This window comes from Elgaria multicarinata, chromosome 15, assembly GCF_023053635.1.
Source record: "Elgaria multicarinata webbii isolate HBS135686 ecotype San Diego chromosome 15, rElgMul1.1.pri, whole genome shotgun sequence".
In the NCBI taxonomy this organism is placed as follows: Eukaryota; Metazoa; Chordata; class Lepidosauria; order Squamata; family Anguidae; genus Elgaria; species Elgaria multicarinata.
In genome coordinates, this window is record NC_086185.1 from 22,404,441 (window position 1) to 22,424,577 (window position 20,137).

Consider the following 20,137-nt stretch of genomic DNA (forward strand, 5'->3'; position numbering starts at 1 on the left):
GGTGGGTTTTGGTCCCACTCTCTTCCCTAGAGAGCCATAAAATGACTTTGTACACGGAGTTGATTCTGCCTTTGACTGAGCCCATAAAAATGGAAGGAGAGAATGGCTTGAAAGGGGAAAATACCCCACTGTCAATAAACTGAATTTTAAAAGAATAAAACTGGCATTTCACTGTTACCACTTTGGCATTTTGGAAAGTTGCCTCTTGTGGAGGGCGTTGCAGGGGTCAGGGATTGACCAGTCAGCTTCATTGGCTGAGGAGTCTCCATCGGTGCATGTATTAGGCTCAGCTGACCACTGTGCCATCAGCCTAACCAGCCAGATGTCATTGAACTGCATTTCCCATCAGGCCCAGCCAACATGACTAATGGTCAGGAACTCTTAAGTTGTAGTTCAAAACATCTGGAGAGCATCTAACCAAACCTATTTCGTGGGGATTCAGTGGGTAAGGTGCAAAAGAGATTTTATTTCATCGTTTATTTTATTTATTTTGTTGCATTTATACCCTGCCTTTTTTCCTCCAAGGAACGCAAGATAGTGTACATAATCCTTCTCTCCATTTTATCCTGACAACAATCCTGTGAGGTAGATCTGTGTGGCCCAAAGAGCTTCCATGGCTAAGTGGGGACTAGAACTCGGATCTCCGGACTCCCAGTCCGTCACTTTAACCACTACACCACACTGGCTCTCTTGAGCCATTAAGACAGGGTGGGAAAGACATTTAAAACATGCAACAAGTAGGAGGAACTCTGTACCATGCAGTACTATCACACTTTTAAATGACTGTATGAAAACTTGCTCCTATGCAAAATGTTTTAGACAAGTTTAATAACTTGGATCATTCAATTGGCACTAATCTGGTCTACCTTGAAGCTAAAATAGATGAATAGACTTTAAGAGAAGTGGTGGACAAATGTTTCTTTTTATACAAGCGTAAAATACAGCTCATGTGTTAGGTGACATTTAAGAATACCAATACTAGCATAGTTCTTGGACTGAGAGAGGCCAGAGTCTGAAACAGAGTGAAACACTGTGTTGGATCTAGATTTAGTCTTACTCAGAAGTAGACCCACTGAAATCAATGGGGCTTAAAGCTAAAACTAATTTAGGAAAAGGAAAGGAACCTCTCGTGCAAGCACTGAGTCATTACTGACTCTTGGAGGGACGCCAGCTTTCGCTGACGTTTTCTTGGCAGGCCTTATAGCGGGGTGGTTTGCCGTTGCCTTCCCCAGCCGTTATTACCTTTCCCCCAGCTAACTGGGTACTCATTTTACAGACCTCGGGAGGATGGAAGGCTGAGTCGACCCGAGCTGGCTGCCTGAAACCAGCTTCCGCTGGAATCGAACTCAGGCTGTGGGGAGAGTTTCAGCTGCAGAAACTGCTGCTTTACCGCTCTGCGCCACACGAGGCTCAAAAACTAATTTAAGCATTGATTTCAATGGGCTTACTCTGCATAAACCTGGCTCCAACCCACTGATTTCAGTTGGCTTCAGCATGCTCAATTCTGTGCTGGTTTGTGGCCAGATCCTTTGAGCACCATTGATGCAAAAGAGAGAGAAAGGGGGAGGGGAGGGGAATCGTGTAAAAAGACTTCTAGAACAGATGCCATGTGCTGGCCCGGTTCCCCATTTGCTTGGGAGTCACATAAGTATTCCAGAATTACACGTGAAGGAGGCTCTGGCTGAGCAGACCACGTTGCAAACACTGGTGTTCCTTCCTGCGTACCTTTTAGTCACAGATGGAACTTACTTTTCCACTGAAAGTTAAGTTCCCTCCCGACCTGCTTTGGTTGGACTCCAGACTCCAGCAGGGTGTCTGCATTTTGGAACAACAGAACTGGTTTTGAATCTTAGCGGTAGAACAGGTACTTTGCATGCAGAAGGTCCCAGGTTCAATCACTGGCATGTCCAGTTAAAAAGATCACAACACACCTTCCCCAACCTTACAGTACAGTCTCCTGTAATGTGTAAAGCCACAGAGGCAAATAGTTAAATATCTGGAGTGAAGACCTGTCTAAGGGCTTCATAACAGCCTGTATCTTCCCTCCGGATCTGTGCCATACGGGCCATTACCTGAAATCACGCTGAAGACACTTGATGTCTTCAAACCAGGCATGGTGTGTGTGTAGCTATTTTTAAAAGCTTTCGTTCATTAGTCGTTAGCCAAAAACAGGCATCTTTCACCAGAATGTTACCCCACTGAGATTGGCAAGCACATTTTGGCGTCTCTCGCAATCACATTCATGGGGTTTTCCAAGAGTTTTCCAAGTTTCATTTGGGAAGCAAGTTTGCAAAGCCAATTCACCTGTCCTTCCCAGGACCTTTTCTCCAGAAAATCCAAGACAACAAGCTTTTTCGTTGCTGCTATTGGTTTAGCTGCCATGCTAATATGTCATGAATTATGTTAACCTCCTTTGTAGAGCGATCACCTGCTGCAGTAGTCTGTAAAAATATAAAAAGACGTAACATTACAGAGAAGAACTCTATCACACTAAACCAGACACTTAGATTTCGTTATCAGTGAGTGCCAAAGACATTGTGCTGATGGAATGATTGGGTAACAGCACTTTGGTTGCTTTTTAATGCAAACCATTTTTACATAAAGTAACAATCGCCCCACTCAAACACTAGTTTTCTTTAGCTTTGGCAGAAGTGTATGCATTCAAAAAAAATGGGAATACTGTAGTCATATGCACCGTATCCACCTTTAAATGCATTTCCTGTGAGAATGTATTATGTATATGATTCATGTAACCTTTGAATAATTTATAAAAACCAAAATAAAAACAGTGAGAATTTTGTTTCTATTTTAATTCCTTGACATGGACGGCTGGTTCCCGAATTCATCCACAAACTAGAAAAGCTAGAGATTCAGGGTTAGAGCCAGACTTAGGCTTACGAGTAGACCTATTCGTAAGCAAGGGGAACAAATGAACCACAACCAGCTCAAGTCTCGTTGGTTTCAGTGGGTCTACTTGAAGTATGGCTAAGTCAGGTTCCAACCCAGCTCCCATCTCAATGGCGGAAGAATGAAATCGGTTCGCAAAAGCATTATTCAACATCTGAACATAGCTGGAAGTATCTTATGGGAAAGTTTTTAAGTCCAGGGTTGCGGTGGGGCAAGGGAGGAAATTAGCAAGCAAAGGATGTTTGACAAAGGGGAAAAGGATCATAGAATGGTAGAGTTGGAAGGGGCCTACAAGGCCATCAAGTCCAACCCCCTGCTCAATGCAAGAATCCACCCTAAAGCATCCCTGACAGATGGCTGTCCAGCTGCCTCTTGAAGGCCTCTAGTGTGGGAGAGCCCACAACCTCCCTAGGTAACTGGTTCCATTGTCGTACTGCTCTAACAGGCAGGAAGTTTTTCCTGATGTCCAGTCAAGTAACAGGTGATGTGAAATGCTTCTCTATGAGCTTGATGGAAAATCATCTGACAGTATATGGCAGCTTTCATGCCAAGAAAAACAGATTATATTGGAGCAGGTGGGAGCATACAGTGCTGCAGATCTGCTTCCTGAAGTTTTCCTTTTCTGTGCATCATACCAAAACAATTAGATGCTAACATCAAATACAAAAGGAAGGTAAACCTTGTTTGTATACTGGCCCATAAGGTCACTGAATGGCCCGTAAGCAGTTAGTTTATGCCTGCACACATTTTCAAGATTCCTTTTCAGAATGTGGGAGCAGAAAAGCTACCCTCTTTGTCAAAAGTGGGCTCCAGACAAGAGAAAGCATTGTTTTGGTGGTTCTCAAAAATAAACAGTTTGCACTTGGGTAGAATTAAAAGCTTTTATTTTTGCCATACAAAGCTCTAAGAACTAAAGGTCAAGTATTGGTTAATGAAAAGCAAAACACAATTCCCAAAAGGGTGGGTTCAGGAAAAAGCTGTACAAGTTATATACATTACAGTACTGTATTGATTTAAAAAGAAGCGTAATAGTTCAGTAAAAACCAGTGTGAAATAAACCACTGCCCTTTTGCATCTTTTTATTAATGTTTTATGTTTTAGTAGGAAATAAATAAGCAATGTATCAATTTTCTTTTTATTGTTCTACCCATACACTAGAATGCTGTGATATGAATTTGCAAAGCAAACCATTAAAGAGGAGGTACACTTTCTCCCAATTTTTTTTTACTTGGAACGAAGAGCTGTTCGTATATATTACACAAAACGAGGCGGTAGCGTTCTGGACTGTGCCACTGCAGGCAGAAAGGATGTTACTTTTTTTTATCTCGCCTTTCTTCCAAGGTGGCCTACATGATCTTCCTCCTCCTTTGCATTTGATCCTCACAACCACCACCCTGTGAGGTAGGTTAGGCAGTGACTAGCCCAAAGTAACTCATGGCAAAATGGGGACTAGAACCCAGGACTCCCCAATCCTAGCACAACACATTATAGCACACTGGTTCTCTCTCTTTTTATGTTGGGGAAGCATTAAAAAATATCAATGCAGTATGAATGGTACTTCTAGAATTATGCCACCTCATTCTGCACAAGTGAAAAATGACTGCAGCAGAACACGGTTGGAACAAGTCAAACCGAAATCAAGGACACTGGCTTCCAAGCCGAACATGTTTTGAACTGCCATGTCAAGACACTATTACTACAGTTGTTTTAGTCTTGGGCCTAGATTTCCTAAGGCATTTCCGCTAGAAGCTGCAAATTAACATTTATCTTTTTTGTGCGAATGATTTTTTTAGGTTACAGTAGCATACTGAAAATGCTTTCTTCCCAGAGCCAATATCTTAATATTTACAGAAAGGTGAACAGGTGAGACTGGAAGCTAAAGTTAAAATAAAATGTCCTATAAAAGCTACAGCCAGATGCTTAATATAAAAACAATATGGTGTCATTAAAAAAGTAAGGTACGGAAAGGGTCCAGCATATCTCCAACCCCATAAATACTGGAAGCAACGGATTTCAAAAATATAAACACACTTTATAAGAACTCTTCACTTTGGATACTGAAACTTTCTTCCTAGGAAATGCTAGGAACCTGAGATGCATGCAGGTACAAGTCATCTAGCAAAAACACACAGCTTTGAACCCAAGTCTTCCAGTTTTGCCAAAAAATAAAATAAAAGACACCTTCAATAGGCACTGATTTTAAGTTTTAAGAGTCTCAGTAGATACTGCTGATAATCAGTATTTTCTGGAAGGACAGCATGTTTAACTGCAGCTTTAACATCTCTATAGAATACATCAACTTGTCTTTCAAATGAGCGGCAGGTCATCTTTGCTTTAGCACAAAGCAACTTCTGTTGCTATGGGCAAATATTGTTAGCTCATAAAATGTCAGTGAAACATTAAAACGCTGGAAATACTTTAATGTGCCTCCTGTGCCTGATGGCACAACCTCAACTAGTAGGAAATGTTAAAAAAATATATGAAAAAAAAATCACAAATCATTGATTTAAATATGAAGTGCCAATTTTAAAAGATGATTTACAAACTATTTTTTTGTTAAACGAGTGTATTCTCAGCCTAGAGAACAAAAGAGCTGCACTTTACACCTACATAAATGAAGTTACATTTCTTTCATTACTACATACACTGATTTCCAGTGCCCTGTAATCATTATCCTTTCAAACATTTCCTCTACAACAGAGCTTCACTTTCTGGCCAGAAAAGCAGTGTTTTTAAACCAAAAGACAGAAAATTAAGGTTTAGGAATGATTGCTTTGAATATGCAACAGAAGTTTTATTTCAGAAAACATGAAAAAGAGAACCAAAATTCCTAAAGTGATGAAAAAAAGAGATTTTAATGACAAACCACTTGATCTCTAACTAGTTATATTCATCACAATCCTTTTCAGTCTTCTATAAAGGACATTGCCCACCCCCAAACCCTGGCCACCCCGTATTTTAATTTACAAAAATTCAAGACACTTTACGTAAAACAATAGACTACATGACTGTTGACCAGTTTACTTTCAGGACAAACATTTCTTACTCAAGTTGGATTTCTGCTATTACCAAAGTACTTAAAAGTGTGGACCAATTTGCAAGGATGAAAGAAGCACTGTTTAAAAACAAACAAACCCAAAAACCCCTGAGGCCTGAAACGCTTGTGATATAAAACCTATATGAAGCTGTTCAAATGCACTATGTTCCCTAAAAACTATAAATAAGCTCAATTACGGAGCAAAGGTGTGGCTTTGGAAAGCAGCTTCTACACTCCTTCAGTCGTAATACCTAGCAAAGTATATTTGTCACAACCTTTTCCCATAAAGAGCAAAATGGAAAAACAGCAACTTAATCCAAACCATTAGCATACTTTCAGTAGGCAGAGGGTCCAAAATAATTCCTTATTAGAAAAACTGGGGGAAGGATACTCTTCTTGAACGTCACTTGGCATTTTGAGTAACAGAGCCCCTCCGATGTCAAAGGATAAAACACAATGGTCCAGCCACCGAATAATTTTAATTACCAAATATAAATAAAACGTGTACAGTTTCCCTCAGACAGACGGTCTCTTTTCTCCTCCAAGATGGCAAGCCTACATGATGAGCGTTTTTGTGAAACTACAGTGGTTATTTTGAAGCAGAAGACCAGAATCAGGACCTTTCCAAAGTAACTTGATTTACGGACAAGATGACTGGCCCCTCACAGTACTATGTTAAAGGAGTGATTTCTAATTTGAAAAACAACTAAGCTATACCCCAAAAAACACTAACCTGACTGCCCTTTTTTGTTAATAATGAAACTGTTTTCAGCATTAAAGTGCTAATATGAAAGGGTTACATTGTAAGTAGTTCAAGGGACAAGAAATACTCCCCTTATTCTATGTGTTATTGGAAACATGTCCCATTCTTGCAAAGGAAAGACACCTTTTTGAACTATAACCTCCCAGATTTTGATCCACGTTAATGAGCCAAGCACATTTAACACCTAACTTCCTAAATGCCGTTTTTCCTGTATTCTAGTAAAGTTGTTTATTTTCCTGACCAATTTTCTTTCACAAGATCACTCAAAGATTACAGGAATTCTAGTCTTAAAATACTACCCTTTGCTGGCTAGGTAAAAACACACTGACTTATTAGATAACATGAGATGTTCTACAACATTTTTGAGCAGCCCATTTAAGAAGAGTTTTACTTTTACATATATATATATATAAAACCAAACATTCCCATCGGAGATCATTCAGTAAGATTCCGGTATCACAAATTCAAATTCAGTACTACCATCCGATGGATTTTGTTTAAAAAGCGATTCATTTCCCTGCGGAACAAAGATATCATCCCAGGTCATTGGTTTTGCTGGAGGGTTCGGTGCCGGATCTTGAGACGCATCTTTTACAGGCCCGACCGGATAAACGAGAGCATTGTCATTGACCATAGGGATATTGCTTGAACTACCTGATATATATGCATAATTTCTGATCTGCAAAGACCTACAAGGATGCAAACGATAGAGCTTGGATTCTCCAGAAGGATCCTGGCTATGTACGGATCTTATGTGCGTAGCCATGACCTGATAGTTGATGAAACATTGACCACATGCCAAGCACTGATACCTCCGCTCCCCAGTGTGATGGATTTCGTGCTTGGTGCGGTATTCCGCAAGCGGGAAAACTTTCTCACAGTAGCGGCACGGGTATTTCTTCTCCCAGGAATGGACGTTGAAATGTCTCCGCAAACTTGTAAGACAAACGTACGACCTCCTGCATACAATGCAGATATAATAGACTTTTCCATCCATTATGAGCTCATAGTGGTCATCGTGTTTTACTTTCAGGCGCTTTCTGTTTGCAGGATCATCCCCCGACGTTCTGGGCAAATCGTCCAGCCGGACTTCTCCGTCAGCCTCATCTTTCACTGGAATGACAATGTCATAGGTATCTTCGCCGATATTTGCGTAAACTTTGCAGCCCGTCGACAAGCCTTCTATCTCAGTAGCTGTATCTAAAGTGATGGTCTTCTGGCCTTCTGTGATGTGCTTTGGCGCCACGCCAGCTGGAGCATCCTTGTTGCTGCCAGAAAGAACATCCGAGATTTTTATTTTGAACTCTCCAGGCTGGGAGACGGGTTCTTGCGGAAAGCTAACCCCTGGCTTCTTCTGTACTCCTGCAACATCAGCAGCAGCAGAGGAGGAGGTGGCAACAGCAGTAGCAGCAGCAGCAGCAGCAGCAGCAGACTTAGGGGTCGTGGGTTGCTGGACGAGAGAGCTGCTGCTGGCTGAGCCTGGGCTGGATGAGCCAAGGATGTCGTCATCATCTTCCACGTCGTCTTCCTCCTCTTCCTCCTCATCAATAGCATTCGTTTCCATGTCAGTTAAGGAATCGTTATTGGACGGCTGCTGATTCTCCTCGGGTATTGGAGACACCTCTATTTCGTGCGATGAGCCAACGTCCGGCGAAGCGCTGATCTGTGGTGGGCTTAACATCAGGACTTTAGGAGCGGCAGACTTTGGAGCAGAGGGGGCAGGCAGTTCAGCAGGCACTTGGCTTTCCGTCGGATTCGATGGAGCAGTAGACACTTCGAGCCTCGGAGCTGCCATTGCAGCTGACTGAGGAGGCGAGCCGCCGCTGCTGCTACTGTTTGATTGGTCATTGGCCCCTGCAGGATTTGGGCAAGGCTGGTTCTGCATCACCACTTTGGCCTCCAGAGAACGGTCCTTTGGAGGCACAAGCTCCGAGCAGAAGATGACGTCGTCATCGTCGTCATCGGAATCACTAATGGTGATCTTGGTGGCATCGCACTCCTCCCCGTACAGTGAAAACGATTCGGTTATAACAGGCTGCCCCGTAATGACATTTTGACTCTCCGGTTGCACTGGGGGCTTTGGTGCTTCAAGGCCGTTCGCATCCGAGTCAGGCTGTTCTGAAGGGCTGGGCTTGGCACCCCCAGACATGCTCTTGACCTGCTGCAGAGGAGCACCCAGATCAGCCAGGAATTTCACTCCCAACAGTTGCCCCGACTTAATTAACTCATCGAGCAAGTCTGATCTCACCCGGACGATTTTGGAGCTGTAGATGTAGTTGAGGATTTCCGCAAAGATCTCTGCCCTTATAAAGTTCAGCTCAACCACTTGCCCGGCCACTGAGAAGAGCTGGTGAAAGTAAGTGCTTGAGGCTGAAAGGATGTTTCGGTGGGCTCGAAATTTTCGGTCCTCCACAATGACGGTAACGTCGCAAAAAAAACCATGGCCTCGCTGTTCATCCAAAGCTTTTAACAGAATACCAGAATACTGGTTGTCTGTTGCTGTTATGAGCTTTCTGGTCTCCATTCCTATAATGAGAAAGAAGTGTGTTCGTAAAAAAAAAAAAAATCCCACTACAGAAGAGTTCATCTTGAACTAGAATAAATGCTTTTAAATTGAAATAGCTATGAAAGTAACTTCTTTTTCCTATGAGAGTATCTTGTTTTGAAGCTATGTATTAACAGAAAACTCTAAAAGTTTTTCAAAACCGGGCATATCTGTTGGGGGGAGGGAAAGAGGGGGTTGACAGCATTTGCGGTGGGGTGGGGGCATAGGATACTTCGGATTCCTAGCTCCAAGGTCAGAGACAGTGCTCCACTCTCAGATCCTGGAATACACACACACACACACACACACACACACACACACACACACACGTCCCCCTCACCGTCAACAAGGACAGAACCAGGTTGGGAAGCTTAGAAGCATCAAGGGCGCAAGTCACAGGATTGTACCCTAAGATAGGGTGACCATATGAAAAGGAGGACAGGCCTCCTGTATCTTTAACAGTTGTATTGAAAAGAGAATTTCAGCAGCTGTCATTTGTATATATGGAGAACCTGGTGAAACTCCCTCTTCATCACCACAGTTAAAGCTGCAGGTGCCCTGTCCTCTTTTAAATCTGGTTACAGTATAGCTGCAGTATAGCTCCTGCAGCTTTAACTGTTGTGATGAAGAGGGAATTTCACCAGGTTCTCCATATATACAAATGACACCTGCTAGAATTCCCTTTTCTATGCAACTGTTAAAGATACAAGAGCCCTGTCCTCCTTTTCATATGGTCACCCTACCTAAGAATATTAACTACAACATGTTTCCTTTACCAAGGCTATGATCCTAAATATACTATTGGGGGGGGGGGGGGGATACCAGAGTTTTAGAAGTTGGAGTGTGATTGGGGCTGGGGAGGAATGCATTTCTGCAGGGTGTTTCTGCTGCTAACCACCCCCACCTGATGGGCATTACATCTGCTGACCAGCTGCTCCTCTCCTCTACAGGTATTTAAGGTATTAACATTTAAAGCCCTAAACGGCTTGGGGCCAGGCTCTCTGAAGGAACGCCTCCTCCCATATGTACCTACCGGGACCCTAAGGTCATCTTCAGGGGTCCTTCTCCATGAGCCCCTGCCAAAGGAAGTGAGACAGGTGACCACTAGGAGGAGGGCCTTCAAGAAGATCGAGGTGAAGGCGGATCCTTCACCACGATCCGGAGCTCTGCCGGAAAGGTAAGTGGGATTTACCAGGCTTGCGGCCCAGACTTCCTGGTTGAACCGCGGGCTCAATTGAAGAAGCCGACGGACCGCGGACGGAGGCAGGTAAGGCCCCCCTCCCCCTTGGTCCCTTACCAGAGTCTGCCGCTGTTGCCATCGGCTTGTACCTTGGCGTGCATGTGTATCCCTGGATAAGCTATCATGGTGCCGAGTTTGAGGTTTCTAAAGTGCAAATTGACGGAGCTATCGAAAGGGGTGTGAATGGGATGTGCCTGATTTTCATAAATTCCCCAAAAATCAGGGGATGATGGGACTGCCTTGAGTCTGGGCGTGCGTGTGTATCCCTGGATAAGCTATCATGGTGGCGAGTTTGAGGTTTTTAACGTGCAAATTGACGGAGCTATCGAAAGGGGTGTGAATGGGGTGCCCGATTTTCATAAATTCCCCAAAAATCAGGGGATGATGGGATTGCCTTGGGTCTTGGCGTGCGTGTGTATACATCCATGAGGTGTCATGGTGCCAAACTTGAGGTTTCTAACTTTAACAGAAAAAAAGATGTATACTTTTTTAGCTTAATGCAAGCCTATGGGGGGGGGAACGGAGCTCCGATCCGGATCCGGAGCTCTGCAGCAGAGCGGAGCGGACATAGGCAGAGCGCGGGTGGGATGGGGCGGCCCTATCCGCAAATCGCGGATCTGGAAGAGAAGCGGAGCGGGGGTTCCGTGCACACCCCTACAGAAAAGCACTTTTGAACTATATCAAAACAAATGGTTGTCCATGAATGTTAACCCCTTTCCTAAAAGTATCTTACAGATATACGTATGTATTTTACAAACTCATATGCCCAAATCTGTGCAAATCCAATTCACTAAGAATGATATTATATCAGTCTTTTAATGATAAGTGCATATTTTATTCTCCTAAGTGAAAAGATAAATGTAGCTATTTTTGATGTCTTTGCAGCAAAGACAATGCAAAGGAGACATTTAGGCAGAGAGGCTCAATGGAGAGCTATTACATATGCTCAATAAATCAGGTAGCCAGAACGAACAAATCACCAAGATCCTGTGCCTTTAAGAATGCTATGAAAAGAGAATTTCAACAGGCACACAGATCCCCATAATTGCAGCGCTATGATGTAAGTTGCATCTGTTGTAATTCTCCCTACTTTGCAATTATTAAAGGCACAGAAGCCTAGTTTCCTATTGCAACCCTAGAGCAAAGAGGCAATGTTGAATATCGGAATAATAAAAGTCGGTACGGTGACCATATGAAAAGGAGGACAGGGTTCCTGTATCTTTAACAGAGCTCTCTGGGCGGTATAGAAATGTAATTAATTAATTAACAGTTGCATAGAAAAGGGAATTTCAGCAGGTATCATTTATATATATGGAGAACCTGATGAAATTCCCTCTTCATCACAACAGTTAAAGGTGCAGGAGCTATACTAGAGTGACCAGATTTAAAAGAGGGCAGGGCACCTGCAGCTTTAAATGTTGTGATGAAGAGGGAATTTCACCAGGTTCTCCATATATACAAATGACACCTGCGGAAATTTCCTTTTCAATGCAACTGTTAAAGATACAGGAGCCCTGTCCTCCTTTTCATATGGTCACCCTAAAAGTAGGTGCAGCTCATCCTGCAGCATATAAAGAAAGAGAAAGGGTGGCCGCTAGTGAAATGAGAAATGCAATTCTTGTAGGGCCTGTAGATTAGGGAGATAGATTGACCAATAGAGGCATGGCAAGTCACCTCCATGGAGGAATATGCTACATAGGGACTACAGACTGGATATGTAGCAGGGCAACAGAATTAAGCATTTGAGTTCCTGAAACCAGGCAAAGACTCATTTCCAAGTGTAAAGCTAATTCAGCCATCTGGGTAAAGAGCTCTGGAACAGCCTTCACCCACCCTGTGCTGCAGCTGTAAGTGGGATAATCGGTCCACAATTGCTCTTGCTTGGAAGCTGTGAGTGAACCAAGCTGAACTTTTGAGACCCTACAGTACTACAGCAGCTTACCCCGCTGCCTGAGAATGACGGGAATTGCAGTCCAAGACCGATTCTGGTCCGCTTGCATTGGCTGCCTATACGTTTCCGAGCCCAATTCAAGGTGCTGGTTTTAACATATAAAGCCTTACACGGCTTGGGACCACAATACCTGATGGAACACCTCTCCCAACATGAACCTACCCATACACTGCGCTCAACATCTAAGGTCCTCCTCCGAGTGCCTACTCCGAGGTAAGCTCGGAGGATGGCAACAAGAGAGATGGCCTTTTCAGTGGTGACCCCCCAATTATGGAATAATCTCCCTGATGAGGCTCGCCTGGCACCAACACTGTTAACTTTTTGGCGCCAGGTTAAGACTTTTCTCTTCTTCCAGGCAGTTAACAACATATGCTGAGTTTTTTTAACTGGCCCCCAGAATAGTTGTTTTAAATGATATTGCTGTTTTTATGCTTTTAAAAAAATATATATTTGTTTTTAATGTTCACTGTTTTTAACTTTTGTAAACCGCCCAGAGAGCTTCGGCTGTGGGTCAGTATAAAAATGTAATAAATAAATACATACAGAGGGCAGCCGGTTGGGGAAGGCGACCCTAGAGAGCCTTACTTCCAGGGCTACAGCTGGGTCCCCTCAACCATGCTATCATCTGGGAATCAAGCTAGCTTGGACTAATCCTAACTGGTCCCACCCCATGCTGCAGTTATCAGTGGAATAAATGGTTCTAGGAGGCAGGCTTCTGAGCTTCCAAGGTTGCTTAGCCTACAAACGTAGATTTCAACCACCTGTATGGAACTTTTCTACCACCTGTATGGAACTAGTAAAGAAGCAACCAGTCTGCAAAGGTGCTGCAAGTTTTCTGAGTTACCTGGGCTTGTGTATTTGAATGAATTTTGGCTAAGGGGAAGCTAGCGAGAGAAGGAGCGAGGGAGAAAGGTGTGCTAAAGATGGGTGGGAGGACCTTTTAGAAAAGAAATCGAGAGGGCGTGGGCTGAGGCTTTAATATAGTTTTATGAGCTTTTACAAGCGTTATCACTTCTCTGCTCTTGAAATCTTCGATGGCCCAGCAATCAAAATTAAAACAGATGAAAAGTTTTACAAAGGGATCTGAACTTACTATATTGTAATAACCCAGGAGCTCGCAGAACAGAGACAAGAGAAAGAATGAGCTGCCACCCTCCACAGCCCTGATGCTTTTAAAAAGCAGCCTGAAAAGCAGGACTGGTTCAGATGTAATTATCCTGGTCTGATAAGCCATGGCTCAATCAGCATGGTTTATTTATTTATATGGTCTCCCCTCCAAGCACTGACCAGACCCAGACCTGCTTAGCTTCATCAAGGTGGCTGCCTCATGTGCTTTTAGACCAGCGGTTCTCAACCTGTGGGTCGGGACCCCTTTGGGGGTCGAATGACCCTTTCACAGGGGTCGCCTAAGACCATCGGAAAACACATATTTCCGATGGTCTTAGGAAACTGTATTGACTGAACTATGTCATGTATCATCTTTTGTATTATTAAAGCTATTGTTATGTATTATTTTCATTAGCAAACCATCCCATGACAATGGATCGTGTAGAGAAGAACGAAAATAATTTTATGGTTGGGGGTCACCACAACATGAGGAACTGTATTAAAGGGTCGCGGCATTAGGAAGGTTGAGAACCACTGTTTTAGACTATTCCCTGGGCAATGAGCAGTATCTCCACACGCTCCTTTCTCACCCTTCCCTGTCAGATGTCCTGGTTAGTGCTGTTTGAATTTGACCACAAAAACCTGGCAGCTGAAGATTTTCCTACTGTCCATTATCAGGAAAACTTCATCTGCTAGGGTGGTATTAAAGACAATGAAACGGCACTGGTAGATGAAGCAGCAATCTTAGAAAGTGAAGCACATAAATTTGTTATGAAGAATACTTTCGTCAAACTGGAACAACAAGTTTCTTTTGGAAAAGAACAGGACAGCAGAAATCTTGGGAAATCTTTGCTGCCTGCTGAAATGCATACCGCACGTTATGCTCAACTCTGCTCATCTTCCCACTGTTCACAGAAATATGGCGAAAGGAGGTGGGGCGAGATCAACTCTGCACGCAGTTCCTTTGGATAGTTCTGTTTTTACATGCACAGAACTGAAGGCTGAGGGCACCATGACAAGCGACAACAAGAACGCTTGTTAAGCTGAGAGGCGTCATGGGTGGATGCTGTTAAGCATTATAGACCGTGAAAGAGAAGCCGTCTTAAGTGCACACATTGATATACAAATTAAAAGGGTGGGAAGAGGGAGGAGAGAACCAATGCTAGCAGGCAGGGTAGGTGAAGGGGGGGAACGATAAAACTAAAGTGAACGTTGATCCCAGAGGGAGTGGGAAGGGGGGGAAAGTGAGAGGAATAAGCAGTGACTTTAGTTAGGGTTACCATATGAAAAGGAGGACAGGGCTCCTGTATCTTTAATAATAATATAGAAAAGGGAATTTCAGAAGGTGTGAATTGAAGAGGGTGGAATTCCCTCTTCATCACAACACTTAAAGCTGCAGAAGCCCTGCCCTCTTTTGTATCTGGCCACTCTACTATAGCTAGTGTAGCTTTAACTGTTGTGATGAAGAGAGAATTTCACCCTCTTCAATTGACAGCTGCTGAAATTCCCTTTTCTACATTACTGTTAAAGTTACAGGAGCCCTGTCCTCCTTTTCATGTGGTCACCCTACTTTAGTATGCATGGTGGGGGCGGGGGGGGTGTTGTTGAGTGAAGATGGATGGAGAGAAGCAATGAATCTAGAGCAAGGAAGCTGGAAGAGAAGGAACGACAATGGAATTGGGCACATGAGAAGCAGTAACACTAGAGGAGCTGAGTGTTGAAAGGAAGGCACAATGACACCTAAGCAGGGATGAGGATGGCAAGAAACATGGGAAGCTGCCCAATCTTATCCCAGCCTTCCACAACCTGGTGCCTGCCAGATGTGTTGGACTACAACTCCCAGGATTCCAGAGCCTCAGCCATGCTGACTGGGGAGTCTTGGGAATTGTAGTCCAACACAGAAGGATGATCTACACCGCCTGTCAACGTCTGCCTCTCCCTTTCTACCCAGCTGCCCCCCATTACCAGGGTCTTCTCCAGCCCTCCCTGGAGATGCTGGGGCTTGAACTGGGGGGGGGGGCTTTGGCCTAAACATCCTATGCATGTTTAGACAAAAATGCCCTCCAATCCCCAGCATCCCCCAGCCAGAACAATCTCCATATACACCAGTTGCTGGGGAACATGGGTGGGTGGGTACTGTTCCACCATGTCCTGCTTGTGGATTCCTGGTTGACAGCTCGTTGGCCACTGGATGAACAGTAGCGCCTCCCAAATGTCCTACAATCCCCAGCCAGATAAATGTCCTACAATCCCCAGCCAGACAAATGTCCTACAATCCCCAAGCCAGCATGGGAACTGTAGGACATTGTTTTGTCTAAGCCTGCCTAGGACTGCACCCAAAATGAATTAGCCACAGACAGAGGTCAGTGACAGGTTTGGGAATGGGGAGGAGACCGGTGGGGTGGGGGGCTTCCCAAGGGGGTTGCCTCCTCTCCTCCTCCCGTCCTGCATCCCGAAAGCCGGCGGGGCAGGGCGGTGCTGCCCCCCACGACGCCCCTTCCCTTCCCTTCAGACGAAGAGGCCGGGGCGGCCGGGCAAAGCGGCGACACAAAGGAGGGGGCGCCGCCTCCGCTCCCCGGCTGCCGCGACGAGCTGGCCCGGCGGCCCCGGCCCCGCGAGGGAAGCGGCGAGGGGCAGAAGCGGCGCCCGTGATACCTGGGCTCCTCGGCGGGCGGGCGACCGCCGCGCTCCTTCCGCCGCTCGACGAGGCCGGCGCCGCACACGCTGGCCCTCCGCGCCGCCTCCCATGCCACGCCGGGTGCAGCCGCTAGGGAGCGCTGTCCGTCGCCGTAGCGCCTCCCGACCTCGGCAGTTTCCGGGAGCGGTGGAGGGAATAGGGGAAAGACCTGAACCCGACCGCGCTCGGCTCCCCTCGGCAGTTTCCGGGAGCGGTGGAGGGAACAGGGGAAAGACCTGAACCCGAACGCGCTCGGCAGCCGTCGGAAGGTTCCGGACGGTGGGCGGGGGGAGAGAAGGCGCTTCGGGAACTTCCGGCTTTGGGGTGCTTAAGTTCTGGCGGCTCCATCTTTCCTTTAAATGGAGCCGGCAGCTGGAAAGGCTGAGCAAGGGCAGGTCCGAGAGAGCCGCCCACGTGGAAGAACGCATTGCAAGCGCTTAAGCCACGTGCGCCCGGGGGACGCTTCCCCACAGCAATCATGAAGGCGCCGAGCCTATGCACACTTAACCTGTGGGAGTCAACTCCCTTTGATACAACGGGAACGACTTCCGTGTCAACATGCATAGAGGATGGCGCTCCATGACCGCAATCCTAGACACGCTGTACCTTGGGAGCAAATCATCCTCGAATAGGGGTGAACGAATGATGGGGTCACCAACTCTCTTCCCAACAATCGCGGCTTCTAAATAAGCATTAAAATGGTTATAATTGCTCTTTGTCTAGGCAATCTTTAGCTATGCAGTCATTGCTCTTTATCTGCACAAAATCTGCTGTAGCAAGAATTTAGAATCCATCTGAGTCCAGATAGGCACCCATTAAACGGCATGGGACTAATCAGGAATAAGAGAGGTCAGGCCTCATTCCAGAAAAACTACAGATACAGTAAATGTAAGGGGCACCCCTTACTTTAAGAAGCACAGATCCAGAGTTGGATCAGCCTTAAACAGGTGCATCAGCATGGTAAAAACACATTGACATATAAAAAATATTTCTGCCCTACTGCCCTACTTAGATAAAACAATATATAGTTATCACAGCAACAAAGCACATTTTCTGACTGAGTCAACATGGTGCAGCCCAGGTATCCCTGGAGCCACAGAAAAGGTAGTGCTTCAGTTTGCCCTTTGCTAAGGATAGAAGTATCCTCCCACAAAAGGTAGCCTATCCCATAATAGCAGCTGAACCGATTGCCCCTGGTGTTTTAGTGAAGCCAAGGCTGTATCTAACTGGGAAATCCATGAGCTGTCGAAGAGCAGGAAAGCAAATCAGCAATGCTAACCATTTGTTTTTACTTAGGGAAGTGATAGATTAGGGAAGATGTCATTAGCATCTCAAAAAGAAGTTGATTAACTGACAGGAAAACACACTTTTTAAAGAGGCCTCAAGTAGCAATGGTCTCTTTTAAAAAGTAATCTGCGGCTGCTTAATCTCCTATTGTCATTTAATTCCACAGTATATTGATGGTGTGTAGTCAGAGCTGCTCACCTGAAATCACTGCTTGTACTACTAAGCCCGCAGTTAGCACAGCCCTAGAGTTCAATACACATGTTTTCTCGATAGAATCTACTACTATTTTGTGCTGTTTTCTGGGAGAACCTGAACTAATGAGCCCCTCCTGGAATATTTTCCTAATAGGAAGAAAATATGGATCTCCCAGGATTGGGTTAACTGCTCGTATAACCAGCCACAGAATTAGTAAAGGGGTGGTGGTCCTCTGGTAGGGGGGAAAAGGAGGCTGAAGGATCATTTGTGTGTTCTTCCTCTATTTGGGCAAGTATTTCCCGTATTCCACACCTTATCTTCAATACAGTGGTTGACAGTTTCAGTTCCTTGAAGAGAGAAATGGTGGCAGAGCTAAAGACAAAAAGACAGTCTTTTTTGGACCGCATTACTACTTGCTTATAGCAACAAGTAGCTCTACCTGTTATTCTTCTAACAGAACAGTGCTACATCATGAATAATACTATCCTTGTAAATCAGGTTTCAAACTAAACTGTTCTCAGTTGCCTAGGGTTTTGATACTTCATCAAAATTTAACTTAAGACAAGATGAAGTGAAGGAGCATCTTCATACAAAATAATCGCTCCAAAAGTTAACACCCTCACACCTAAACCCATTATAAAGGAACATTCACATGAATCACCTCCCAGTTAAGTTGCAAAATAATGTACTAGCGTAGGTACCCCAAAATGCCTTCTAGCAATTTGCAGTTATCCAATTTGCAACGTTGGGAATTGCACACACCTTCAAAAGATACGTGTTATCTAGCCATTAAAGCCCTTGAGAGGTATTAGAATGCGGCAACTCACAAGACTGTTTTGTGGATCGCTGAACCAGTCCCGAAAAGTAACAGTGCCAGTTCGTCTAATCTAGAGAGGGAACAATATTTGTGAACGTGGTTTGTTTGAGAAATCCCAGTTTAGCAGAAATGTTGTAACAGTAAACTGAGGACCCCTTGCGTTAAAAAGACTGATCTTTATTCCATAATAGGCCACCCAGAGCCACGAAATATAACGGGAAGCGCCTCAGTCTGCACATTTTTAGTCCTAGAGAACAAAACCGGGGCCAGGATATCTGAACTCCATAGAAAAAGGAAGCCGCGCTCCGGATCACCGCGAGAAGGCCCCACTTCGCTTTTCCTTTGATCCAAAGGCGCCGGATCAAAGAGGCCACCCTAAAATCCCCTCCCCCCCTTCTTTTTTTTGAAGTTGCTGATGGGGCTTCTTAACCTCGCCTGCGAGGGGGCCGTAAAGGGATGCGCTTACCTGGAGTCTTGCCTCCCGCCTCGGTCATGGCGCCAGGCTCCATCGTCTCTTAGGGGCTGCAGCCCATCCAAGCACAAAGGAACCGCCTCTAGGATCTAACCGCAGGAGCCTTGGCGCAACACGGGCGCTATAAAGTGATGCACCCGGATGTAGAGGGTGATCATAGAGATCAAAAGGACACATGTCTAAGAGATCGTAAACTTTGGGAGTCTATACAACTTTAAGTCTTCTTTTTTTAAAAAAAAAAAAAGTCTTGTTGGGAAAAAATAGCATTGTAAATCGAAGGATCTGACACCGGAGCAATTTGACAATATGACCGGAAGTGAGGGACGGGGGGCAAGAAAACAAACGGACATTTCTCCTTTTGCGTGCTCAACCGCTTCAGTGCAGTCGAGAGGCTACACTTAAGGAAACTATCCCGACACTTCCGGTTACGCATTGAACATGCAGGGGAATTGGTGGCAAGGAATAAGGGCAGCACAGAGTTCCGCTTGTAGAGCGGCTCCCCATGGTCCTGCCCCGAATTCCGTGGCGCATCCCGGAAGTGATGTGTGTCTGCACCATCTTCTTTTCCTATCTCTATGGGGATAATTGTTAATCTCTACCTATAAAGCGGAAAGTATGCGTGTGTCACGTATGTCCCAAAATGTTTACCCTCTTCCACATATGGTACTGCCTTAATGCTGTTCACCCAGACAGGTCCTCGTGTACATGGATCAGGAAAAAAATCTAGAAATATGAATTTCGGGTGGGGGGGGGGTTAAGTATTTTTAAAGAATTTAATAAAAACCTAGGTTTATGCCTACAATTCCCAGCATGCCTTGGGCAGAACTCCCAAGATGCCTTGGGTGGGAGGCCGGATTTACTGGCCTTTGGCGACCATTGTGATTCCTAAACTCAGTCTCAAGCAATCAACCCAATTCCACATAAAAGGAAACAACCCACATAAATGGGCTGCATCCATTTGCAGTGCCTCCTCCCACCTGCCATGTGTGGTGTTAAAATCATAACTAGGTACAACAACATGTCTTTGAGATGCCAAACTCTGGACATGCTCAGAGGCACCCTGTCCTGATATTGGTGCAGCCTTCATCCTTTAGAGGGAAGGCGGGAAGGGAAGCACTCTGTGCATGCCCAGAAACAGG

General features: G+C 45.0%; 1 protein-coding gene across 4 annotated transcripts; it reads right to left on the reverse strand.

Annotated features, from left to right (window-relative positions):
• Positions 1 to 2,265: 2,265 nt before the first annotated feature.
• Positions 2,266 to 19,077, reverse strand: ZBTB33 (zinc finger and BTB domain containing 33). 4 transcript variants are annotated; one of them, XM_063141940.1, is made up of 3 exons: positions 18,993 to 19,077; positions 7,520 to 9,233; positions 2,266 to 2,441 (listed from the first exon to the last, which is right to left on the reverse strand). In XM_063141940.1, the coding sequence occupies exons 1-3, from the start codon at positions 19,033 to 19,035 to the stop codon at positions 2,399 to 2,401; spliced, it is 1,800 nt and encodes a 599-aa protein (XP_062998010.1). In that variant the 5' UTR covers positions 19,036 to 19,077; the 3' UTR covers positions 2,266 to 2,398. The 4 variants fall into 4 exon arrangements, with proteins under 4 accessions (XP_062998010.1, XP_062998007.1, XP_062998009.1 ...); XM_063141937.1 differs by lacking the exon at positions 2,266 to 2,441 and having other exon boundaries at positions 3,775 to 9,233; XM_063141939.1 differs by lacking the exons at positions 2,266 to 2,441; positions 18,993 to 19,077 and adding an exon at positions 18,537 to 18,602 and having other exon boundaries at positions 3,775 to 9,233.
• Between the last annotated feature and the right edge of the window lie 1,060 nt (positions 19,078 to 20,137).